We start from the raw sequence: 26790 nt of genomic DNA on the forward strand, positions 1-26790 counted from the left end.
ATAGTCAATGGAATATTACTCAGCCATTAAAAAATTGAAATATTGCCATTTGTGACCACATGAATGGATCTTGAGAGTATTATGCCAAGTGAAAAAAGTCAGATGGAAAAGGTTAAGAACCACATGATTTCACTCATATGTGGGATAATACACAAAAAGCAATAAACAAACAAAAAACAAACTCATTGATAGAGACAACAAAATGATGGTTACCAGATTTGAAGCTTGACGTCAAGGCCATCTTTAAAATTCCAGTAAATGAAATAAAATTGTTTCTATTAAAAAAAAAATAGGAAAAGAGTAAATGTGTGTGTGCACACCAAGAAAAGTCCAGGAAAAAGAATGAAAGGAGAGGCTTTGTCCTATCATAAAGTAAAAAGTGCTACACAACTATAGAAATTTAAATTGTGTGATATTGTCACAGGAATGGATAATCAATCAGTAGAAAGTTCCGACATATCTATGTCTTTATAGAAATTTTGTTTCTGGTAAGGTAGCATTTCAAATAGTGGAAGAAGATGGCCTATTCAATAACATGTTAGAAATTGATAAGCCATGCCACACAATATACATACAGTTAAAATTCAAGATGAGCTAAAGTAAAGATGTAAAGATTTAAAACAGGATAAAGGAATACAGGTTTGACGTGAGACTTAAACTATGGTACCAGGAATGTACTTTAAAAGACACCATAAACCATATTAAAGGACCGGGGAAAATTTTTTCCTATCATGTTTTTTTGTTTGTTTGTGTGTTTGTTTTTAATCCTCACCTGAGGATACATGAGAGAGAAGCGTGACGGGCTGCAGGATTGGCACATGCCCTGACCGGGAACTCAGCCCACCTGTGGGTGTACAGGGGGATGCTCCACCCACTGAGCCACCTGGCCAGGGCTCTATCATGCTTTAACATATGACATCCAAACTCTATTAAAGAGTTTTTATTTCAGTAATAAGTTAAAATAATAAAAATGTACAAAGGATATAAACATAAATCTCAGAAGAAAAACAAGCAGCCCAAAAACATGAAGAGCTCAATTTTAAACAGAAAAATGAGAAACCAATAAAGATAATATTTTCATTCTTCCAAGTGTCAAAAATGTCAAGTTTATTTTCTGTCTGTAGAATTTAAATTTGAAGAAGCCTGTTTTGGAAGACTATTTATATTTCAATCAGAATTCTAAACAGGTATGCCATTGGGTCGACTTAATTCCCAAGAATCTATGTTAAAGAAATAGTCACACATGTGGACAAAGATATGTATGTATAGATATAAGTGTATATCTGTATACATTTGCAACCAATTAAAATTAAGATAGAACCAGTGTTTAATATTCAAGAGGTTAACTTATGTTACCTCCTTTCTGTGGAATGAATGCTAAAAAGAAGTGGGTCTATACATTCTGATGTAGCCAGAGCTCCCGCAGCTACTAAGTGAAAAGAAGAAAGAAAGCTGAGGAACAACCATAATCCTGTATATGTTAAATTATATTATACATTTTAAATGTTACACACCTACATATGTTTGCATCGAATATATGCAGGAACAGCTACCACTGAGTTGCATTGTTCTAAGCATGCTAAAGAATGACCTCATTTCATTCTCACTACCAGCTACTTCATTCTACAGGTGAAGAGGCAGGCACAGAGACATTAAGTGCCTTTCTCCGGGTGCGACTTAAACCAGCTTTCAAACTCCCGCATTACCATTCGGCCACACGGAGAAGGAAAACGGGAGGGAGGCGAGGTCGAACTGCTTACACCAGGAAGAGGCAGGCGGGAGGGAAAGAACTTACAGGGATATTTCATATGTTTCTATATTATTTGAATCTTTTACAAAATGTTTCATCACTTACATATTTTAAAGGGGGGAAAGGTTTGGCAAGGGACTCGCTTTTGTTGCGTTATGGAAACAAAGTTTAAAATGCTTTGTAAGACAAAAAAAATGTGGAGAACGTGTCTTTCTTCAGACATTTCCCAGGTTCCTCGGCTTAAATCGTGTGAGACATTTGACATTATGTGTTGCTATCGCTGATGGCCTTTACATTTTCCGACATTACATCGATGAACGATGCTCTGATTGCATTATCACCGATGACCAGTTACCTATTAAATGTTAATACTCACGTAGCCTTTTACAGCCTCTGCTGTGGCTATAAAGTAAGGCTTCCACCGCCTCCCACCAGGTCCTCGGAGATGGAGCTGACCTGGAATTTAGCCCTTTGCGTTTTCCTAAGTTTTCCGCGCGGCGGGTTCGGCTGGGAGCCTGCCGGCAGCTTCATGGCAGCGGCCGGTCCTCTGCCTGCGGCGGGGGACGCGTGCCCCCGGCCGCTGCCCGCCCTCCTGCCGCGGCACCTGGGCGGCCTCCGCGCCCGCGGCGTCACCCACTACAAGGTGCTCCTGTCCTGGGCCCGGCTGCTGCCCGCGGGCGGCTCCGAGGCGCCGGACCCGGGGGCGCTGCGCTGCTACCGGCGGCTCCTGGAGGCCGTGCGCGCGGCGGGGCTGCGGCCGCTGGGGGTGCTGCACGGCGGGCGCCTCCCGGACCCCGGGCCCCGCGGCGAAAGCCCCGCCGACCGCTTCGCCGACTACGCCGCGTTCGCCTTCCGCTCCTTCGGGGACTTGGTGGACACCTGGTTCACTTTCAGCGACCTGGAGGAGGTGATCGCGGGGCTGCCCGCCCAGCAGTCAGGACCCGCCCGCCTGCAGACCCTCGCCGACGCCCACAGAAAAGCCTATGAGGTTTTCCACGAAAAATACGCCCCTCCCGGTGAGTCCACGCCACCCGGCGGCTGGCACCCGCAGCCCGCGCCACCCCCGCCCCTCCGCCTCCTCGCGGGGCTCGGCGCTCCCCCCCACTCAGTAGGCCCGTCATTCCATTCATAGCGAGACATCGATACCGTGATGAAGGCTCCCCGTGGAGACGGGCAGGGAGGGTTCCCTGCGCGGCGCCCCGCATCCCCCCGGAAGCACCCCTTGCCCAGCCGGGAGTCGGTGCCGCCGCCGAAGTCTCTCTGCCGTCCCCCGTCCTCCTGCCCTGCCCTCTTGGCCGTCCGAGGCCTCGAGGGCCCCCCCCGCCCCCCCAGGCTCCCCCCGCCCTCCTAGGCTCCCCCCGCCCCCCATTTCTTACGGAAAGCCGCTCACACGGTCTGGTTGAAGCTTGCATTCCGGGGGAGACAGACAAGTACAAAGATAAATCGTGATGTTCTGGCAGGTGGCGAGGAGGGCACGGTTCCAGTGTCCATGTTCTTGCCGCGTAACTCCCTTGAGGTTCTGATTCAGCGGGTCTGGGCGGGACCAGGGCATCCGTGACTGGGATAAGCTCTCTGGGCGCATCTGAGGACACCAGTTGTGAGAACCAATTCTGGGTCATGTGTGCTTTCTTGTTTTTGTTATATACGTGTAGCATATAATATACACTGAGTGGCCAGATGATTATGACCGGCCAGATTATTTTGACCACCCCATCAATACAATGAAGTGAAGTAGTTATGCAAATAATAATAATAATAAAATCTTGAGAGAGTATTTGCTCAGGAAGTTTTCAATATTCAGTATTTTTGGAAGTGCCAATGAAGTACTGATGGGGTGATCATAATAATCTGGCCACTCAATGTGTGCATGCCTGTATATTCTACTTTCTGAGTATCTTCTCATTTTTATAAAAAGCATGATTTCCAGTGGTCTTATAGGTTCCCACAATGTGAATGGATCATAAAGTTTAAAAGATTGTGCTCATTTTAAAATATGTTTAATTTCTACTATTGCAAATTATAAACATGCCTCTATATAAATGCTTGCCTACCTTCTGACGAATTCTTTCTGATCGGTTCTTAGAACTGAAATGACTAGATCAAGAGGTGTGCATTCTTTAAGACCTTAAAGCATGTGGCTAAACTATCTTCCAGGAAAGATGTAACAGTTTATACAACAGTTATAAAATGCTTTTCTGACCCTGCTCAGCCGGTTTTCGATGATGCGATTATTTTTATCATTGATAACTTGACAGCTAAAAACTGTTTTCTCCTTACAGTCTCCGTTTTATGTGTTTGATTATAAGAGGCTAAAATTGTGGTGGGGGCGGGGGGGGGTTCTATGTGAAAAATGAAAGGAGTGAGTGTGGAAGCGGCTGTTTTCTATAGGAAGGCCGACCTCAGGCCACCTCGGTGCAGCCTGCAGGGGAGGAGGCGGGGGACCTGGGGAACAGGACGCCCGGCGGAGGAGTGCGAGGCCGGCCCTGGGCACAGCGCAGCGAGGGCCGGTGGTCCGTGTAGTGAACGGGAACCCGGGTGGGGCGCGAGGCGGGGCTGGATGTGAAGCTGAGCCTCGGGAAGCGCACCCTTGGGGAGGGTGAGCGAGTGTTGGCTTCACCCTTTCTGCTGAAGAAACGCTGAGTAAAATGAACTGTGGAAGAAGGCAGCGCTGAACTGGCTTCCTCTCCATGGGGGACATCCGTCCTACTCTGAGGTCAGATTCTGTAGGATTCCTTACACTATGCAATTATATACGCATGTTTCTTTAAATGGTTTGCAGATTTCGTTGTTAATTCCCATCAGGTTCCGAAAGACTGTTTCTTGGTTTCAAAGATGGTTTCCTTTTAAACTTACATTTTCCTTCTTTTCCTCGTGTGCTCATTGTCCCCACTCTTTACTTTCTGTCTCATCACTATCACTAGATTGTCTGCCCCCAATATAATATGGGAAACAAAATTAATTCTTTTCAATTTCTTTACTATTTTAAAAGGTGGTTTCTCTCTCTCTCTCTCTCTCTCTCTCTCTCTCTCTCTCTCTCTCTCTCCCTCTCTCTCTCCTTTTCCTTTTTTCCCTCCCTCCCTCCTTCTCATTCTCCACTTCCTCTTAAGTCCAAACCATAGCCTGTTGTTCTTTTTAAAATATATTATTTAATACACACAAAAAGTTATATAACTTATGTTGGTTAAAAGCAAAATACAACAACAAATACACATGGAGTGATCACTCGATCCAACAATTAAAATAGAACACGATCAGCTAGGATGGCTCTAATAAAATAGGCAATAACAAGGGCTGCCGATGGTGTGGAGAAATTAGAACCCTATGCACTGCTGGTGGAATGACCGACGGTGCAGCCATTCTGAAAAACAGCCTGGCAGTTCCTCAAGTTAACTTTAGAGTTACCGTGACCCGACACTGCCTCTCCCGGGTATATATCGGAGAGTAATGAAAACAAACGTGCAGGCAAAAACTCGTTACCAACCTTTATAGCAGCATCATTTATAATAACCCAACGAGGTTATAGCAGCATTATTTATAGCAGCACTATTTGTAATAACCCTAATGTCCATCACTGATGGATAAACAAAATGAGACATAAACATACACTGGAATATTATTCATCCTTAAAAGAGGTGAAGTACAGATACATGCTACACATGATGTATCTTCAGTCACAAAGCACCGCATATTATAGGATTTCCTATATACTGTATGTCCAGAACAGGCAGCTCTACAGAGACACTGAAGTACCTTAGCAATGTCTAGGGCTCAAAGGAAATGGTGACTGCCACTGGCTACACGGCATTTCCCTTTAGGTGACTAAAATATTTTGGAATAGTGCAGATGGCTGCACAGTTTTGTGACTATATTAAAAACCACTGAATTGTATACTTTAAAGGGGTGAATTTTTTCAATTAAAGTTGACATTAAATATTATTTTATATTCTTTTCAGGAAGGGTGAATTTTTTGCTATATGAATACATATTTTAACTTTAAAAATGTAAAAAATAAATAAATGGGAGGGTTGAGGGTTTATAAAGCAAGGCAAAACAAACCACACTTACATCTACTTGAATATGCCCCCCATCCCATCTTTTATTTTATTTTTTTAATCTTCACCCGAGGATATGTCTTTATGGATTTTTGAGAGAGAGAAACATCAACTGGCTGCCTCCCGTACATGGTCTGACCAGGGATTGAATCTGAAAGCTAGATATGTGCTCTGACTGGGGAATCAAACCCGCAAACTTCTGGTGCACAGAGCTCCAAGCGGCTGAGCCACCTCACCAGGACACTATCCCATCTTTTATTCATCCCCTCCTCACCCAGGTCACCACTACGCAACTGTTCTGTTTACCTTTTATTATTTGATAGCTGCCCCCCCGGCCCCCCCCCCGGCCCCCGCCATTTGGTGTCCACAATGACTTGATAGTACAAGGCCAAACATTTTAAATAAAAAAAAATTTTAGTTACAGAGCAGGTAGCAGTTTAGCAAATAAAGCACATTCCCAGTGTTTTTAAAAAATATGTTAAAGAAGGAAATTTCCATTTACTACTGATTAGAAAAATACAATATTAAATGCAGTTCTGATACTTTTCTAAGAATTCTTTTTATCAGAGTATGATTTACATATAGTGAAATGCATGATCTTAATTTTACAGTTTGATTAGTTTTGGCAAACACATTCATGTAACCCATACCCTTACCAAGATAAGGCTTAACTGCCCGGCCGACGTGGCTCAGTGGTTGAGTGTCAACCTATGAACCAGGAGGTCATGGTCAGGACACATGCTCATGTGCAGGAGGCAGCCAATCAATGATTCTCTCTCATCATTGATATTTTTATCTCTCTCTCTTTCCCTTCCTCTTTGAAATCAATAAAAAATATATATATTTTTTTTAAAAAAAGATAAGACTTAAGTAACACTTTAGAAAATTCCCTCTAGATAGAAAATTCCCCTCATGATTAATTGTAACCTTTCTAGTCAATCCTTCCCCAGGAGCAACCACTGACCTGGTTTCTATCAGCTTCGATAGCAATGGAACCACACAGTGTTTGTGTCTGTCCTCTGTCTCTCTTCCTGCATTCAGCATAATGTTTGTGAGATTTATTAATTTCTGTTGCTGCATTCGTTATTTGCTCCTGTTTTTCTTCTCAGTCGTTCTGTATTATGAATGTATCGTAGTTGAGGTGCTTTTGAGCTATGTCCAGTTTTCATCTGTTATGAATCAAGTTGCTATAAGCATTTATTCTTGTGTAAGTTTTTATGTGGACATATATTTTTATTTTATCTTAGGTGAATACCCAGGAGTGTATTTGATTTCTTAAGAAACTGCGAGTTTTCTGAAGCAATTGTTCCATCTTACACTCCCAGCAGCAGCTTACGTGAGAGTTTCAATGGCCCCACCAATGTCCTCACCAACATTGGCATTTTCATATTTTCTCTTTTTGTAATATTTTTTAATTTATTTCAGAGAGGAAGAGAGAGGGAGAGAGATAGAAACATAAATGATGAGAATCATCAAGTGACTGCCCCCTGTATGCCCCCTACTTGGGACCGAGCCCACAACCTGGACATGTGCCCTTGACCAGAATTGAACCCAGGCCCCTTCAGTCCACAGGCTGATGCTCTACCCACTGAGCCAAACCAGCTAGGGCATAAATACCTTTTAAAAGTTCTACCTAACCAAGGAGGTAAAAGACTTGTACACTGGAAAATATAATACATTGCTGAAAGAAATTAAAGGGGAAAAAAATAAATGGAAACACATTCTTTGTTCCTAGACTGGAAGACATAATATTGTTAAAATGGCAATACTACTCAAAGTGATCTACAGATGCAATGAAATCCCTGTCAAAATCCCAACGATTGAAAAATTCATCCTTAAACACATAGGAATCTCAAGAGACCTCAAATAGCCAAAACAATCTTGAAAAAGAAGAACAAAGTTGTAGGACTCACACTTCCTGATTCCAAAACTTGCTACAAAGTTAAAGTATTCAAAATAGCACAGTACTGACTTAAGTTTGGATGGACATATAAAAAATGGAATAGAATAGAATATAATAGAGAGCCCAGAAACAAACAAACAAACAAATAAAAACCCCTCACCTATATGGTCAAATGATTTTTGACAAGGGTGTCAAGACCAGTCAGTGGAGGGAGGGAATGAGGGGAGACAGTCTTTTCAACAAATACTGGGAAAACTGAATATCCATATGCAAAAGAATGAAGTTGGACCCTTACCTTACCCCGTATACAAAAATTAACTCAAAATAGATCAAAGACCCAAACATAAGAACTAAAACTATAAAACTCTTAAAAGAAAACATTGGGACAATGTCTTATAAACCCGGCATTGATGTGTCCAGTGTGCCCCCAGAGGAGCGTACCAAAGAGAGGATTCGGCAGAGCTGGAGGGAGGGAGGAGAGAGGCCACCCCTCAGGCGGGAAGCGTAGAAGTGCACACAGCGTCCACCACCTGCACCATCTGGGGCACAATCCAGGGTGACACCAGCTCCCCACCCACTCCTGGCAGTCGTGGCAGCACTGGCAGCTCAGTGCTGCCCAGGTTTCTGTTATTGAAGCATTTGGCCCAACGGGAAAGGGCCTATTTTATGTGGAGAACTGCAGTGGGTTTTGGAAGAACAACATCTCTTTACGGCGGAGACAGAAATGAGCTGACCCTTCAGCGAGGTCTGGTGATGCCTCAGGGGGTTGCGCGGGGGATATAGGGGGGAACATGTATTACACAGGGTTATGCAGCGACATTCTACCCTGGCTCAACGCAATTAATTCTCAACCCACGGCAAATACTGATTCCGAATCCCGTGGGCGTAAAAACCTATCTGTAACCACATTCAGCACAGACTACAGGATGCACCCTCTTACACCAGTAATTCCTCCCCTTTCAGTCCCATAGAGACCAGGAGCTGCAAGCTTAGAGTGAGAATCCAGTCTTGAGGAATCCGCATTTGACGTTGTTTTAAGAAGCCTGGTTTGTGCTTGCACTGGAGACAGGAGCAAGCATAAGCTACGCGGGGGAAGTTTGGTCATTTTGTGTATGAGGATTTCTGGAACTTCAGGCACATTTGTTCAGTCTAAATTCTAAAAACAGTTTGCAAAGTCAAACAGAAATGATTTGTGGGTTCATTGTGCTTAGGGATTAGCTGTACCCTTGTTTCGTTTCATTGGTCAAGAGATGGTACTAACTAAACTGTTCGTTTTAAAGTGTGGGGCACAAGCGGAGAACGTATGTTCTGTGTGTGCTGACGTGACGACAGACAGACTGCAGCATGAAAGGCGGAGCCGTGGGCACAGGCAGTAAATTCCTGACAGCGTTATCTTATCAGAACAGGACTGACTGTCTGGGTGACAGTCCCTGCGCGGAGGGTTTCAAAGTCCCATTGTGCTATCGAGAAAAGCATCGGGCAGCGGCTGCCAGTGGTGGAGCCGTGGCTGGAAGAACTTCCTCCTGGGCAGCACTCGGATGAGAGAGAGAAGGCAAGGCATGTCGCCTCCAACTGTGGTTCTGTTCCTTGCTTGTTTGGCTTTTTCGCGTCATGGGCCTGAGCACCTGTCACGCTCCAGTCCTCAGCTTGATATCTGCAGGGCCTGAAGACGTGTTTCAGTTTTGCTGGTCAAGGAGCCTACACTCCAGTGGGAGATAAAGATGTGTGCGCATCTGAGCGATAGAGAGCAATACAGACAGCAAGGACCCCGGCCCCCAGCTTGCTGAATGCTCTGAGGGTCCCAGCCCCCAGCTTGCTGGATGCACTGAGGGTCCCGGCCCCCAGCTTGCTGGATGCACTGAGGGTCCCGGTCCCCAGCTTGCTGGATGCACCGAGGGTCCCAGCCCCCAGCTTGCTGGATGCACTGAGGGTCCCGGCCCCCAGCTTGCTGGATGCACTGAGGGTCCCGGCCCCCAGCTTGCTGGATGCACTGAGGGTCCCGGTCCCCAGCTTGCTGGATGCACCGAGGGTCCCAGCCCCCAGCTTGCTGGATGCACTGAGGGTCCCAGCCCCCAGCTGAATGCTCTGAGGGTCCCAGCCCCCAGCTGGATGCACCGAGGGCCCCGGCCCCCAGCTTGCTGGATGCACCGAGGGCCCCGGCCCCCAGCTTGCTGGATGCACCGAGGGTCCCGGCCCCCAGCTTGCTGGATGCACTGAGGGTCCCGGCCCCCAGCTTGCTGGATGCACTGAGGGTCCCGGCCCCCAGCTTGCTGGATGCACTGAGGGTCCCGGCCCCCAGCTTGCTGGATGCACTGAGGGTCCCGGCCCCCAGCTTGCTGGATGCACCGAGGGTCCCGGCCCCCAGCTTGCTGGATGCACTGAGGGTCCCGGCCCCCAGCTTGCTGGATGCACTGAGGGTCCTGGCCCAGGGCGCACGAAGCTTTCTCTAAAAGGGTGTTTGTTTTCTGACATCTTCCAGCTACGGTTAAGCCCTGTGCGAGTGAAACTCTTTGTAAATGGGTGGCCGTGGAGTAGAAAGTTGATAGGCAGGGAGTCCGCACCGCGGCCTCCGTGGCCACGGGCTCCGCCCGCTCACCTGCTCTCCTCCCCGTTGGTTGCAGGTGGGCAGCTCTCGGTGGTCCTGCCAGCGGAAGCCGCCTCGGAGCTCCTGCGAGAACCCGCCACCGCCTCCCTGGCCAAGGTGAGGACAGACCTGCCTCTGCGACATCCCAGGAAAGTGCATTTTCATTCCAGACGGCGAGCTGGTGCTGCCTGTTGGCTTGACTTTTGATACGTGCCCTGTGGGGTCTGCTCTCGGGATGCGCAGTGACTTTAGGTGAAGTCCCCATGTTGGAGCCTCCGCTCCTGCTGGTCAGGTGTCAGCTTCTGCGCTGCTCGCTCTGATTTCTTATTAAAAGGGTCAAAATAGCGTGTTAGGAGGGAAGTCAGTTCCTAGCAAAACAGGTCCCAGGGCAGCGGGCTCGTTCTTGTAAGTATGTGCTCCCTCAAGCCCCCATCCAGGTTTCTGCCTCCTCTAATATAACTTCTATTTTTAAAATCTTATTTATTGCTTTCTCTTTTTTTTAAGGGAGGGAGGGAGGGAGGGAGGGAGGAAGAGAAACATCAGTTTGTGGTTGTCTCCTGTCTGTGCCCTGACTGGGATGGAACCTGGAACCTTGGTGTATGGGGATGACGCTCTAACCACCGGAGCCCGGCCAGGCTAAATACACTTTAAACGGTGGCTTTAACAAGGACAGTTAAACACCTGAGACTGAAGCCGCCACGGCCCTCGGAGGGCTGGCTGCAGGCAGCCTGGAGAGCCGTCAGGAAAGAGCCGATTCGGCAGTTCTTTGGCCCACAGGGCGCCGCCTGTGACAGACACTGGCTGGCGTGTGCGACACAGGGAGGCCGCACTCAGCGTCTGGCCTTCGGGTTAATGAGCTCGGAAATTTACAATCCAGACGGATAAGCTAGAAATAGGTGCTCCAAGGCCGAGTGTGAGGCTGGAACCGTCTGAATTGGTTTACGAGGGGCAATAAGGCATCGGCCCTGAACTCGGAGACCAAAGTGCTCCTCGGGAAAGTGCTGGTGGAGCAGCAGCCTTTGCACCGGGCGCCCTGCCCTCCTCCGTGCCAGGCGGTGCTTCTGAATTACCTTCCAAAAGCCGGCGTTGCGGGGCCCCTGCTGGGAACAAACTCCCCTGCACCAGAGCAGACCCCGCAGGGCCTGCCAGTGCCTGCTCCCTCGGCTCTCGGCTGCCCTCTGACCTCACCTCGTTTTCCCAGCCTGCGCCCCTTCTAATCCTCCAGACTTCCTCCACAATCCCTCCCAACAAAATCTCCGTCCGTCCGTCCGTCCGTCCGTCCGTGGGAGGTGCTCTTCATCAGGAGGCCGCTCGGCCGGCTGTGGCCTCTCCCACCTGAAGCCCTTAGCCGCCTGTTGAGCCAGCAGCTCCCAGCTCCTGGTGCTTATCCCCATCGCCTCCGTGAGGTCCGAAAGGCTGGCGGCCGCTGACCTGGAGGGCTAGTCACAGCGGCTGAGGCCAGTCCTGGGCCTTCAGAGGCCTCCCCAGGCCCCAGGTGAACCTAACCGCCCCAAGGTCTGAGGACCTGGTGTGGACTTTCCTTATAACCCTGCTACGCGTCTGCCTTTGCTTGTGTGATCCTGCCTTGACTAACACTCTGCGTTAAGTTGTCTGCTTCTTTGAACGTGACTCCCCACCCACTGTACCCAGCGCAGTAACTTTCAAGAGTAGAAACTCCATGACGACGAGTTGTGAGGACTGGACAAAAGCAGGAGCTGAGCGGACCGGGCGGGGAGCTGGAGGGTGGGTGCCCCACCGGGCGTGTGGGACGCTTAGTAAACACCGATGAGAACGTGATGGGGAAGCCGTAGGGCTCCCGTGGAGGCAGCTGTCTGAGCCCGCCGCACACACGGTTGTCGGTTGTCACCAGGGGCCAGTACCCAGTCTTTGTTCTTAGGGACAGATGATCCACTGGGGCGGGGGAGGGACAGGAAATGGTGTGCTGAGAAGGACGGGGTGGGGGGGAGGGAATCACAATGTCTGTGTATGTGTTTAGACTGTGAATCTGAAGTTCCTAGAGTTCATGCAGGCCAGAGGCAGGGCGGAGGGCATGTCCGTCCCTGGGCGAGGGTGGGATGGGGAAGACCAGGCCGTGAGAGCGGTGTTCGCGGGTAATAGCTTGGGCCAGGCGAGGGCCACCTGGGGCGGACTTTAAACCGTGGCTGGAAGTAGCCAGTGGCTGTAGCCTCCGGTGAAAATAAAGCTCAGTACTGCAGGGGGCTCTGCTGAGATGGGGGGGGGGATGAGGAGGGGGCTGTGGGTGGCAAAGTGGGGCCGCGTGGAAGCGCTGCCCAGAGCAGGGCTGGCCGCCAACGCCCTCCTAGGGCTCACCTGCTTGGTGGGAGCCCGCCGTGTCTGGCATACAGCACTCCATTCACTCATTCGTTTACTCTTATGCAATTATTGAGCGCTTACTGGGTGCCAAGCACTTTGCTGAGTACATAGATGATGTATCCCCAGCAGCACACAGCTCCTCCCACCAGAAACACACACACATTCTCACTCCTTCCCCAGCTGCTCCTCCGCCTGCTTTTCCCTTGGAAAATCCCACTTTGGAGTCTTCAGTTCACTGATGGGGGAGAAACAAAAGAACATTTCTGAGCAGTTCCTCATCTGAAATCGCTTCTCTCTGATGATCCTGTTTCCTTCTTTCTAGGACGCAGTCGATTTCCTGTCTCTTGATTGGTCTCACGATTGCCAAGGAGGGCCGAGTCTGCTGCAGGAGCTGAGGGAGCTGCAGGTGAGTCGGACGTTTCCCGTCCGATGATGAGTGGCAGCGGCTCCTGGGAGCACATCGGCGTGTACCGCGTGGGCTGATGTGCACACTGAACTGCCGCTCACACTCGGCAGACCTGCTGCGCTGTATCGGGGAGCTTCCCCCAGAGCATCGCTGGAGGAGGTGGGGAGGCGAGGTCTTCCCCGGGAAGGATGCTGAGGGTTGGCTGTTAAGGTAAATATTTACCTGCAAGTCCTGCTTTCCTGTGTAGAAATCCACGGAGAATCCAAATTCCAGATTAACAAAGACATTTCCTGGGTTTGGCTCCTGGTTGCACAACAGTGTGAATGTGCTTCCTGCCTCTGAACTGTACTCTTACATATGGTTAAGACGGTAAAGTTTATGTTATGTGTAATTTGCCACAATTTTTAAAAATGACATTAGACACCCAGGTTTGCAAAATCAGATACCAGCTTTTGGGACTTTCTTATAACTTCTGACCCCCTTCTTCCTGTCCCAGATGTTGTTTTTCTCAAGTCTAACGATTCCGACTCCTTAGAGAGAGTATGTCAAACTCCTGGCGGGTGAGCCACATGCCTTGTTTATTTAAACACTAGTGGCCCGGTGCATGAAATTCATGCACATTAAAAGGGCATTATTTAGAGGAAATATTTTAATATCGCTATTTGCCTTTTCTCTATAATAGATGTGTCAGAGATGAAAGAAAATTAGTAAACTGTATATGAAAATCTCCCGCCTGTCAGAGTCTGGAGCACGCCGTGGGACCTAGAGTCAAGTCCCCACCCACCCGCGTGCACTTCGAAAATGCAGGAGACCCAGACCTGGCTGGCCCCATCCCCGTCAAGCCCCTCTGGGTGGGGGGCGCAGCCTGCGGTCCCCTGTCAAGCCCCGTGGAGTAGGGGGCGTGGCCTGAGATCCCTCGCCCCGGCCAGGCACCATGCAGCCTCAGGTCCCTGCTGTTCGGTTACAGCGTCCTGGCTAATTTGCATATTCCTCTATTATATAGATAGAGGCTTGCCTTAGAGAGAATATGTCAGGTGTCTCTTACCCAACTATTAGCTCCTCTCCTGTGCTTGGTCACTGCTGTGCTTCCTTGCTTAATTCCTGGAATCCGACTGTGCCCCCTCCTGGCAGAGTATAACTGACTACATGCCCAGCAGTGTCCCTCTGGACCTAAGTCCTGGCAGTGTTCCTACCCTTACCCCTGAAGAGCCAGCTGCCCTCTTGCAGGCCTTATTCCAGCCTCTGCAGGTTTGGGCACAAAGCCACGCCTTGCCCTGTGCCTCCTGGTTTTGAGCCCAGCACCTCCACCACCACGGAGATGGACTGTCAGAGGAGTTGTTCATTTAAGGGCCACACTCGTTAACGTTAAGGCTCAGCGCTGCAGCTAGGCAGGCCTCCATTCTTCCCGAGGCAGGAGGCCTGAGATGGACAAACCAGCATCGATCCCATCCCCATCGCTGTGTTTCCAGCTGGCCCGTGTAGATGCTGCTGCTTTTGTTGTCTACAGACAAGAGGGTCTCCTCGGAATAGCAGGTGCCTTCACCGGACGTTTGAGTGCCAGCTGCTCGGGTTTCAGGGCCTGCTCTACCTCGGGCACCGGGCGGGCACCGGGCGGGCACTTCTCCTCACAAGACCTCCCCTCTCAGCACCCCCAGGACCAAGCCGCCGAAACGTCAGACACTGGGTCGGGAGCCCGGCTGAGGTTGGACCTGGGCTTTCCCAGGACACCGCACTGCCTCTCAAAATCCAAAATAAGCCCACGGTGTTGGGAACATGCTCATGGGGTGGCCCTTTTGAAAATCACATGTGATCTTAGTTGTTTTGTGAGCACCTCATAGGCGCCCAGAGCCTGCGCTGTGGGCCTGCTTTCCGGGCCGCAGGCAGCTCTGTGGGGTCTCCGAGGCCTGCAGACGCCTGTGGTGACTGAATCCCTCTCTCATCTTCCTCAAGGAATTCAACCAGGGCTTGTTGCTCAGCTCCGAGGCTGAGGCGCGGGGGACGTTTGGAAACCCCGGGTTATGCGGGTGCAGCACTTGGACACGCAGCACAGCCCTGGCTCCACTGCTGCTGGGGGTGTGGGGTACAGTCTCCCTTTTTACATGAAAACATTCTCACGGGGCCCTGCTCCCGCAGTGGCTGGACAGAGCTGTGACCCCTCAGTTCGTAGCCCACCAGCCAAATGGTAAACCTCCCTGGACACACAGCAGCCGCTCGCTGCACCTGCAGCGGATCTTATTGCTCTTGTCTCCTCGGGCGGGAATGACATCCGGATGTGGCCAGCAGCTCAGAAGCTGCCCTCACGGGGCAGGATGACCACTCTGGCCACGCAGTGGTGGGGAGAGAACCCAGCTGGAGAGGTGTCCCCTCTGGTGCCGTTCGTTACTTTCCCAGTCACCACACCAGGACAGGAAGGCAGTCGGGTTCTCCCCACGAGAGGGGCTGACTTGTGTCCACAGGAATCAGCTGCCTCCTGCCCGTGACGCACTGGGGATCGGGCCCACAGCCCGGCCTGCGCCCCGACTGGGAATGGAACTGGTGTTCTCTTAGTTCATGGGGTCAGTGCTCAACTACTGAGCCACACCTCCCGGGCTCCTTTTATCTTTTTATTATGGGAGATGTCAGACATAGCCAAAGTATAATGAAGCCACCCCCGTTTCAAAACTAGCAACTTGTGGTTGATCTGGTTTCTTCTGGACCTTACATTCCCCCAAACCAGATTGTCTTGAGGTAAAGCCCAGACATCCATAAATACCGTGATGTACGCACCTGACTCAGCTTCTTGTGGGAACACAGTCCCCTGGCCAGGGCACACTGCCTCGTTCCTGGTCCTGACACAGAGCCTGGCTCCAGGGGGTGCCTCGGAAGCCTGCGATGAAGACAGATGGGCCTGTCTGCTTGGTGGGGGTCAGTGGGGAGGGTGGCCTATGGTATTGAAAAGTTAGCTCTTTCTCCTGCAGAGCCTGGAGTCAGCTCCCTGTATTAACTGGGAAGGCTAGAGGTAATTTCCAAAACCAGATTGAGTATTCGTAGCTTCTCATCTTGAAATATCGGTCCCTGCTATCAAAAGACGTACAGTTTCGGTTTACTTGCTGGCCTTTATCTTTGCAGACTATTGAGCCAAAAGTGAAAGTTTTCATCTTCAATCTAAAACTCCAGGACTGCCCCTCCACCAGCAAGAACTGGGTTGAGCTGCTCTTCAGCCTCTTCGAAGGTGAGTGGACCATCACTGGAAAGGCTTTGGGTGACATTTGGTGCACTGATTCAGCAGGGGTGGGGGTGGGGGGTGGGGGGTGGGGGGGAGTGCGGAGTAGCAGTCTTGAAAGTCTGGGGTTCCAAGGAGGAAGACCCAAGGAGAGTTGGTGTGAGAGCCCATCCCCGATGGGTTTAGTGCCCCCTTGCCTTCCTGTTGTTGGTCCTTACCTCCCATTGACCTGAGAAAGATGCCAAGGATACCTTGGTCTTATGCAAATAAAGACCATCAGGCACCAGGTGTCTGGTGTGAGCATGGGAATGCTCTGTGTCTGTCTGTCCACTTCCATTATCTCTTCCTTTAAGGTTTCTCACCTCTGCACCCCTTGGCAGGGCTGCCTCTCTGCCCCCAGCCCCTCTGCTTACCCTTGTTCATTTCCCCATTACCTCAACTTGCACTTGGTCCTGGTAGGTACCTGAGCTGTAGGTCTAGGACCACCTCCTCAATAGCTCTGATTCTAAACAGTGAATCTGATTGGTTGGCATCGTCCAGGAGGTTGCTCCTGCTGCAATCAGGTCAAGGGAAAGGTGGGGTCTATTAAGGCATTGGGGGCTGAGAGCCACTAGACCAGCGGTTCTCAACCAGTGGGTCACGACCCCTTTGGCGGTCGAATGACCCTTTCACAGGGGTCGCCTAAGACCATCCTGCATATCAGATATTTACATTACAATTCATAACAGTAGCAACAATGAAGTAACAACGAAAATAATTTTATGGTTGGGTCACAACATGAGGAACTGTATTTAAAGGGCCAGAAGGTTGAGAACCACTGCACTAGACACTGTAGGAGGGGCCAAGGGGCATGTTCCTGGTGCCCCGAGAGTCAGTCCAGTCACCCTATAAGGTCAGCATGTGGGACACGTCAGTAGTGTCCTTCCCACCACTTGTAACCAGTGCTGAGCTGGCTTCACAGGCCTTGGAAACTTGTCCGTAGACACCACGTACTGACCCTCACCTCTCACGGCACAACACGTTCTTAAATGCCACCCCTTTCTAAATGGCTTCAATGGTCAGTTTTATGTTTAACATATAGTTTACTATATATTTTTTTAAACCACCCCTTTCTGATACTTGATTTCTAAACCAATTGTTCTCCATGTGTGGTCGCCAGACCGGCAGCATCAGCCTCACCTGGGAACCTGTTGGACATTCCCAGGCTCCAGCCCACCTCAGACCAGAACTGACCAGAAACTTTGGAGGGGCCCGGCCATGTGTGTTTAATAAGCTCTGCAGGTGACGCTGGTGCACGCAGAGTTTGAGAGCCACTGTCCTACGTCCTAAGTAGGTAGAGACCACTTCTGACCTCCTTCAGTCCTTGGCCCATGAAATTCTCCACAGGGGCCTGGAACCATTGCTTAGAGCAGCGGTTCTCAACCTGTGGGTTGCGAACAATGAGAATACATCCTGCATTTCAGATATTTACATTACAGTTCAGAACAGTAGCAACATTACAGTGATGAAGTAGCAGCGAAAATAACTTTATGGTCGGGGGTCACCACAACACGAGGAACTGTATTAAAGGTCGCGGCATTCGGAAGGTGGAGACCCGCTGGCCTAGAGGCGGTGTGTGGTACACGTGAGGGAAACCACTGATCGCGCCATGTGCATTGTTGGGGTTCAGGTAGAGTTAGTTAAACTTCTCTCTTACAGCCCTCAGTAAAGACCAAGGCCTCATCATTGGGTCTGACATCAACGCATTCCTGAGCTGCTCATCGGATCTCGAGAAAAGGTAATGTAGATTTCCTGTCAAACCACCCATAACTGGTGTTTGCAGAATACTCTGCTATTCTGTCACATGTGTCATCTCATGGGACTGTTGTTGTCTGCCTCTCGGGCCAGTAGGTTAATGGTGGACATTTTAGAGGAGGAAGACGAAGGCTCAGAGGGGAAAGCAGGGAGAAGCCATCTCTCACCGAGTCTTACTCTGGGCCCCACATGGTTCTGGAATTCTCTGTCATTGGGCCACCTTGCCACGCACACACAAGGGCACACAGCTGGGATTTGCACCCCTGCCTTCTAGTTTATGATCCTGTGAGTTCGTGGCAGAGCAGGCGGGGGAGATAGACCTGAGCACCCCACCGACGCTGCGTGGTCTGAGTAAGAGGTGAGTCCTCTGCGTCCATTTCCTCCTGGAAAATGTGAGACAGCGTCCCCGCGAGGAGACCGTGCAGCAGAAGCCTCACTCGGGGGTGTTCTCAGGACAGAGACTTGAATTTATCCTGGGGTTGCAAATAATTTCTTAACAAATGACCAACATTTGTAAAAGACATCTTAAAAAATAGAGCAGATTTGAGGGTCTCCCCATGATTATAGGACTTTGCCCACTCACATCCCAATGTGCTTCTCGAGGGAGCGAGAAAAGGACGGTGTGGAAACCCGCATTGGGAGTTCCCCAGACCCTCAACTCCACGGGGTGTGTCACCAGGGCAGCTCCGTGCACCTTAGGGAAGGACAGAGGCCGTCACTTGGCTGCCAGACCATCAGCGAGAGCTTCCTGTGTTCACCGCAGATCTTTCTAGCATGGCTCAGTCCAAGCTCGTAGGCTTCAGTCACCACCACCTCTTTGCACTTTTCCTCTCCCAGCTCTTGGCTGTCCTGTGCTGATTCTCCTTCTATTGTTTAATCCTGTCAACTCACTTCCAATCAGCAATTCACATCAACACCCCGAGCAGCTGCCACATGTCAGGCTCTGTGCTGGAGTCTGCGCGGTGCAGTGGGCACATAGGCTGGACCTGCTCCCTGACCACACTTGGAGTCAGCTCAGAAAGCAAAACTCAAGCCCGCTGGTATGGCTCAGCGGTTGAGCATCGACCTAGGAACCAGGAGCCACATGCCTGGGTTGCAGCCTCAATTCCCAGTGTGGGGCGTGCAGGCGGCGACGAATCAATGATTCTCTCATCACTGATGTTTCTCTCTCTCTCCCTCTCCCTTCCTTTCTGAAATCAATAAAAATATATTACATTTTAAAAAACAAAGCAAAACTCAAGAGGTCATAATAAAAGGGGTACCTTGAGAGCTTAATGATTATAAAACCATGAGATGATACATGACACCAGTTCCAGGGATCCCTTGATCTTTGCCTGAAGTGAAGGTTACACTGGCTGATGTTAAACTGACAGTGGGGTCCTCACCCAGGAGATATTGATGGAGAACCTCTGGGTGCAGGGGTGAAGGGGGTCGTAAGAGGACTAACATTGTTTTGTCATTTGAGAGTTTTAGAACTTGGGGGTGAGACAAAGAGGCCCATCAATGACTCTAACACAAGAGTGAGGCATGGAACACAGCACTGCTCCCCAGAGCGGGGAGAGTCTTATCTGGGGTGCTCTGTGGTGGCTTGGAGCAGGGGGAGGGCCGGCTGGAGGAGGGACAGCTGGAGGGGCTGGGCAGAGAGAGGGGCTTCGTGTACTAAATATCTAACCACGTTAGGCAAACCCAGGACTCCCAGCTCCAAGGTTTAGGCGGCAAGTTCTGTTGTACCCAGGGGCGGTTCTTTTATTTCTTCAAGACCTCTTCCCGCCCAAGCTAGACAGTCAGGGCCAGAGCAGCGAGGCTGTGCACTGAGTGAGTGTCGTCTGTGTCCCTGCTGTGTTCCAGAGTCGTGCATAGGTTCTGGATAATTCACAGCTATCGCTCACCATTTCCCCTCACCACTCTCACAGCAAATGTGGGTGAGTTGATGCTTCATAACACAAGAGGTGCTTAGTTAGGGTGGCAAGGCCCAGGCTTCCCTGAATGGAGGGAGGCCCCTCTACAGCACCCCTGTCGCTTCCACCAGTTCTTCATTCTGGGCCAACCCAGTAGAAGGGCCAGCCCTCTCCACATGATGGCCCTCGGACCGGACCGGGAGGTGCTCTGTACTCCACCCCATTTCCCCAAGTGTGTTCCCTTCTCCAGACCAAAATCTATACCCATCCTTCCTCAGGGTCGCCCTCTGCTGGTGGAACTATGCAGGCTCTGGCATGCAGCTTTCTAGCCTGCCAGACATGACCCATAGATGGGGAAATCAATTTAGAGGTTTGATTTGAAGCATTAAAAAACAAACGCCCCCCCCCCCCAAAAAAAAAATGGAAGGGAGGAAAGAATCAGAATTCAGTGCTTATAATGAGAGCATTTTTATGTTTTATTTCAGATATATTTATTATTATCTTTTAATCCTCACCAGAGGATATTTTCCTGTTGAATCTTAGGGAGAGTGGAAGAGAGAGGGAAAAACAGAAACATCGCTGTGAGGAAAACACATTGACTGGTTGCCTCCTGCAAGAGCCGCAACCAGGGCCCAGGTCTGGGAAGGAGCCTGCAGCCGAGGTACATGCCCTTGACCAGAATCAAACCCAGGACCCTTTGGTCCACAGGCCTACGCTCTATCCACTGAGCCAAACTGGCTAGGGCCAAATATATTTATTTCTGAAATAAAACACAAAATATATGTGGACATAAATGTCTATACATTTACACACATACATAGTGATATGTGTTTAAAAATACAGATTTTGCCCTAATCAGTTTGGCTTAGTGGATAGAGTGTTGGCCTGCGGACTGAGGGGTCCCAGGTTCGATTCTGGTCAAGGGCATGTACCTTGGTTGCGGGCACATCCCCAGTAGGGGGTATGCAGGAAGCAGCTGATCGATGTTTCTCTCTCAGCAATGTTTCTAACTCTCTATCTCTCTTCCTTCCTCTCTGTAAAAAGTCAATAAAGTACATATTAAAAAAAAATACAGATTCTACCATTCGCAAGCTAGGTGATCAAGGAGAAGTTTCCATTAAAAAAAACCACAACAGGATATGAGTTCATTTACATAAAGTCTGGAGAGGGGCAGTCTAGAGTGGTTATAATCGCCAGGAATCCAGGCTCCTCTCTTGTTGCTTTGTCAGCCTTCACAAGGCTCCTTCCTCCTGGTGCAGCATGGATACCTCAGGTCCAGGCAGCAGGAAGGGGCGAGGAGGCTGCAGCCAGGCTGGTCTCTGCCGGCTGCATATCAACAGAGGTGCACAGCAGTGCGATCATTGAAACTTCTGTGCCAGTTGCCAAATAGCTGGTGCCAGTTACTCATTTCTTTAAGTCTCAGCTTCCTCCTCTTAGGGTGGAGATAAATAAATATAGTCCCTAGCTCATAAATGCATTATGAAAGTCAAATGACATAACATGCATACGTTTTATCACAGTGGCCAGCACAGAATCAAAGCTCAGTACATTGAAGTCAGCATTAGTATTACCTATGTTTTATAAACAATAAATTGTAAGAAAAAAAAGGTGTGGCATGAAAACTGAAGACAGTCCTCAGGGTGAGCTAATATAGAGAGCAGTCGCATTGGTACAGTGTTTGTGTGCACACAGGAGCAATGACAACTCCACTAAGAAGGGGTAATAATGATAACTTCCCCCCGACCAGCCACTTCCTGCCCGTGACTTTGTGGACATGGCTTTCCACTCAGGGTCTCTGTATCTTTACCGATTACAGACTTTGTCACTGTTCGTCCGTCGGGGGGCATGTGTCCTCAGAGTCATTACTTACCATGTCCTTCCATGTCACTTTGTCGTAGCAGGTCTTGTCCCCAGGCTGGCAACCTGACCCTGCAGGGTGCCCGGCAGTGGGGCTTGGAGACGGCCGTGGGCTCCTCGCCGCCCAGCTCTGCCTATCGGAGCGTCTGGGAAGCGTTTGCTCACCAGCCCAGGGCGGAAAGGGATGCTTTCCTGCAGGATGTTTTCCCTGAAGGCTTCCTCTGGGGCGTCTCCACGGGAGCCTTCAACGTGGAAGGAGGCTGGGCTGAGGACGGAAGAGGGGCAAGCGTGTGGGACCGACTCGGACCCCAGAAGGCCGCCACGGGCCAGGCCACCCCCGGCGTGGCCAGCGACAGTTACCACAAGGTGGACTCCGACGTCTCCCTGCTTCGTGGCCTCCGCGCTCAGGTCTACAAGTTCTCCATCTCCTGGTCCCGCATCTTCCCCACGGGGCACGGGCGCAGCCCCAACCTCCGGGGTGTCGCCTACTACAACAAGCTGATCGACAGCCTGCTGGACTCGCACATCCAGCCCATGGCCACGCTGTTCCACTGGGACCTGCCACAGGCCCTGCAGGACCGAGGCGGGTGGCAGAACGAGAGTGTGGTGGACGCTTTCCTGGACTATGCAGCCTTCTGCTTCTCCACCTTTGGGGACCGTGTGAAGCTGTGGGTGACCTTCCATGAGCCGTGGGTCATGAGCTATGCGGGCTATGGCACTGGCCAACACCCGCCCGGCATCTCCGACCCAGGAGTGGCCTCCTTTAAGGTACTTCTCTTCTTTGCAGCTCCTACTCATTAGAAGAGATAGGACGTTTGGTGGGAAAAAGTCATTTTATCTTCCTACCAGCAAGTGTTTACTTTTTGTTTTTTAAAGGAAATCAGAGGGAGGGAAGGAACCATAAAGTGTTAATCACCTTATTTTGTCCAAGCACAGTGCTGGCTCTTTACAAATAGTCATGACATCCTCAGGGCATCACTGATGGGTGTGACTACATCCTCAGGGCATCACTGATGGGTGTGACTACATCCTCAGGGCATCACTGATGGGTGTGACTACATCCTCAGGGCAGCACTGATGGGTGTGACTACATCCTCAGGGCAGCACTGATGGGTGTGACTACATCTTCAGGGCAGCACTGATGGGTGTGACTACATCCTCAGGGCATCACTGATGGGTGTGACTACATCCTCAGGGCAGCACTGATGGGTGTGACTACATCCTCAGGGCAGCACTGATGGGTGTGACTACATCCTCAGGGCAGCACTGATGGGTGTGACTACATCTTCAGGACACTTGATGGGTGTGACTACATCCTCAGGGCAGCACTGATGGGTGTGACTATATCCTCAGGACACCTGATGGGTGAGAAAGCTGGGGCTCAGGAGGAGAAACCATTTGGTCATGATGACATCACTAGTGGGTTCGTTAGAAGCCAAAATTTGAGCCCAAGTCTGCCTGACTCCAAAGCAAGTTTTCTGAGTCACCCAGGACTCTCAATTGACAGAAAACCCAACTTCAATCCAGCAGGTGGGAGATATATAAGCTCAGGAAACTGGAAAGTCTTGGTTTAGGTGATCAGACCACAGACAATGCTACCAGGACCCAGTTTTGCTTCTGCTCTTGCCCCCTTGTTGGTTTTATTCCTGGGCTGCCGGGTGGCCAGGTGGCAGCAGCCCTCTCTCATCTGTCAGGACCAGTGGGAAGCAAGCGTGCCCTTGTCTGTCATTCGCAGCAAGTCTCCCTGTGTTTCTGGTCTCTGTGTGAGTCACATGGGGCGCTGACAGGTTGGGTCCAGGTCCCAGCTCTACCCCCCAGCACAGTGGTTGAGAGGTGGGGAGCTGGGGAGTGGCATGGATTGGCTTTCCAGAGAGCAGACAGGGTATTAGTTCAACAAGAAGGAGATGTATATAATAGAGACAAAATATAAAATGGCTTCCTTCCATCTTTTCCTTTTTCTTCAAAATCTCCCAGAAAACCCACCAGCTTTCCCTGGCAGCATTCTCCAGGAGGGACATGTTAGCCTGGGTGACCCCTGCCACCCTTCGGGGTTTGTTCTAAAGGGGGCATTTACTGTGTCCCATGCGAGGTCTTAAGGAGGACACACAGCCCATGTCCGTGAGGTCTTAAAACCTTTGCGGGAAATGATGTTAACACACATAAGAAAACTGGAAAACAATTCAAAATGTCTGCGATTAGCATGAGCTGGAAATGAATGAATGCCTCAATAAAATGCCAAAACCACAGCACTTTGTCAAGGTTTCCATCCTGCTCTTGTTCAGCAAGTACACCAGGAAGAGAAACTACGCTTCTGAAGATGGAAGGTTTGGACCTTTCTGCATGTCTCCTGCGTGTCACCCATACCTTTCCTCCTTAGGCTTCTTCTTCTTTTTTTTCCCTAAGCATACTTTAAAAAGTGTATATGTTTTTATTGATTTTAGAAAGAGGAAGGGAAAGGAGAGAGAGAAACATTGATGTGAGAGAGAAACATTGATCAGTTGCCTCCTGCACACACCCTGATCAAGGACTGAACCCGCACCCCAGGCATGTGTCCTGACTGAGAATCAAATTGGCATGCCAGGCCAAGGGACCCTACTGGTGCACGAATCCGTGCACCGGGCCTCTAGTTTTGATGTGAAATTCTTCAAAAGTAAGTGTCATCATCTTCAGATGATAAAAAGGAAGGGGAGCTGATCGGTAGCAAGCTCTCCTCTGCACTCCCGAGTTTCTGCTTGTGCTTTATATGTACAGTCTCACTTAATTCTCCTCTGTGGATCCGTAAGTACCTGCTTCTTAACAGACTAGGGACCTGAAGTTAGAAGATTGGTCGAGCTTAAGGAGCAAGTTAGTGACAGAGTCAGGACTTAAATCTAGGTGTGTTATACTCCAGATAGCCTGCTTTTGCCCGTCTTTTCATAGCGCTCCACCAAGGAGAGCTGTTGATCTTTGTAAGACTATCAGTTAAGTCTACAGAGAGATTCTTTGTGGTGATGTTTCTCCCTAGATTTTATTAAGTGGAAAGGAGAACAAGTAATCTAGAAAGAATTGTCCCCTCCTTTGTGTGGTAACTAAAATGATCTCCACTCCCCATTAGTTGTTGACTAATAAGTCAATAACTACTTATTGAGAATGGAGGCAAACTAACATTGTGGGTGACAATACAGGCCTGGAGTCAGAATGCCTGCATTTTACCCTCTCTGGATCTTGTTTTCCTCACCTGTATAGCAGTAATAATAACTTGCCACATAGGTTATTGTGGGGATTACATGAACAAATTCGTTAGCAGTTGTAATTATTAATATGGTTGTCAATGCTGTTGCTATTAACCTCTCAGGGGTGGTGCTGACTTGTTGACATTGTCATCCACATTGTTGATATTGGGGGCATTGGCATTGATATTGTTGCCATCAGCACTGTCTTGACTTGTTGACATTGTTAGCATTGGTCTTAACTTCTTGTTGACATTGTTGATATTTTAATGACAGTGTTGGCATTAGTGTTGATGTTATTTATGTTGACATTTTCAGTGTTGCTGTTGTTATTAACTTGCTGGTATTATTGACACTGGTGTTAAGTTGTTGACGTTGTTGACTTGCTGTTGGCTTGTTGGTGCTGTTGTTGACACTGTACCTTCTTTCCTCTTCACAAGGTGGCTCACTTGGTCCTCAAGGCTCATGCCAGAGCTTGGCACCTCTACAACAGCCACCATCGCCCGCAGCAGCAGGGCCGTGTGGGCATCGTGCTGAACTCAGACTGGGCAGAACCCCTCTCCCCAGAGAGTCCCGAGGACCTGAGAGCCTCTGAGCGCTTCTTGCACTTCATGCTGGGCTGGTTTGCACACCCTATCTTTGTGGATGGAGACTACCCAGCTGCCCTGAGGGCCCAGATTCAACAGATAAACAAGCGGTGCCCCAGTCCCGTGGCCCAGCTCCCCGAATTCACTGAAGCAGAGAAGCAGCTCCTGAAAGGCTCAGCTGATTTCCTGGGTCTGTCCCACTACACTTCCCGCCTCATTAGCAAGGCCCAGCAAGACACCTGCATCCCCAGCTATGATACCATTGGAGGCTTCTCACAGCACGTGGACCCTGCCTGGCCCCAGACCTCATCCCCTTGGATTCGTGTGGTGCCCTGGGGCATAAGGAGGCTGTTGCGGTTTATATCCTTGGAGTACACAAGAGGAAAGGTTCCCATCTACCTGGCTGGGAACGGCATGCCCATCGGGGAAAGGGAAAATCTCCTTGATGATTCCTTGAGAGTAGACTACTTCAATCAATATATCAACGAGGTGCTCAAGGGTAAGAGCAGTGGATATGCTGGTGATCGGAAGGTGGGTGGTCCTTCTTCAAGTCGTCACAGTTTTGTGTTATGGGACCAAGACCGTCTCTCAAGTAAATGAAGCCAAAAAGTAGTATTGGTAGTAAGAGCATGAGTCCTTCACATCAGCCTCCTAACTCTCCCCCTCAAGGCCTCAACTTTTTGCTCTCATATTCTTAGTCCTTTCTAAATTCTGCCCATCTGAACCCTGTCCATTAATCAAGCCTCATCATTTTTAATGCACTTATTTAACAAATATTTATTAGCTGACTATTATGTTCCAGACATTGTGCAATACAGTAGAGGTAAAATATTAAACAAAAATTATCTTTTCACATAGGATATTCACGGTCTACAGAGACACAGACAGAAAATTGCAACATAGGGTGATAATGGCATTACAGGATGGCATGAGGACACTTAAGATGGGACTCCAACCCATTAACTCTTCCTTCAGTGCTCCAGCCACATTGATCCTCATCTCCTTTAACTGGCTGTAAAAATATATAGCTCATTATTTACTTTGATTCAATTCATCACATCTACAGTTTCACTCTTACATAACATACTGTTCCACATGTCTTTTTATTCCAAGTAAAAAGGAATGGCAAATAGGTTTCACCTCACAGGCCAGTCCTACTCAGTTGAGAGTGGCTAGCTGTCTGCCTAGAGGGCTGTGATGAGAAGATTTCAAGG

At 49.6% G+C, this 26790-nt stretch overlaps 1 protein-coding gene across 2 annotated transcripts in view; it reads left to right on the plus strand.

Annotated features, from left to right (window-relative positions):
* The first annotated feature begins 2164 nt into the window (after positions 1–2164).
* LCT (lactase) overlaps positions 2165–26790 on the plus strand; it is a 47900-nt gene continuing 23274 nt past the window's right edge. The window contains exons 1-7 of one of the 2 annotated variants that reach the window (XM_059704572.1): positions 2165–2766; positions 10327–10406; positions 12946–13029; positions 16138–16240; positions 17930–18008; positions 21822–22548; positions 25430–26075. In XM_059704572.1, coding sequence (XP_059560555.1) covers positions 2196–2766; positions 10327–10406; positions 12946–13029; positions 16138–16240; positions 17930–18008; positions 21822–22548; positions 25430–26075 — 2290 coding nt within the window. In that variant the 5' untranslated portion in view covers positions 2165–2195. The remainder of the gene's footprint in view (positions 2767–10326; positions 10407–12945; positions 13030–16137; positions 16241–17929; positions 18009–21821; positions 22549–25429; positions 26076–26790) is intronic. The other variant, XM_059704573.1, reaches the window with a different exon arrangement.

This window comes from Myotis daubentonii, chromosome 7, assembly GCF_963259705.1.
Source record: "Myotis daubentonii chromosome 7, mMyoDau2.1, whole genome shotgun sequence".
Classification (NCBI taxonomy): Eukaryota; Metazoa; Chordata; class Mammalia; order Chiroptera; family Vespertilionidae; genus Myotis; species Myotis daubentonii.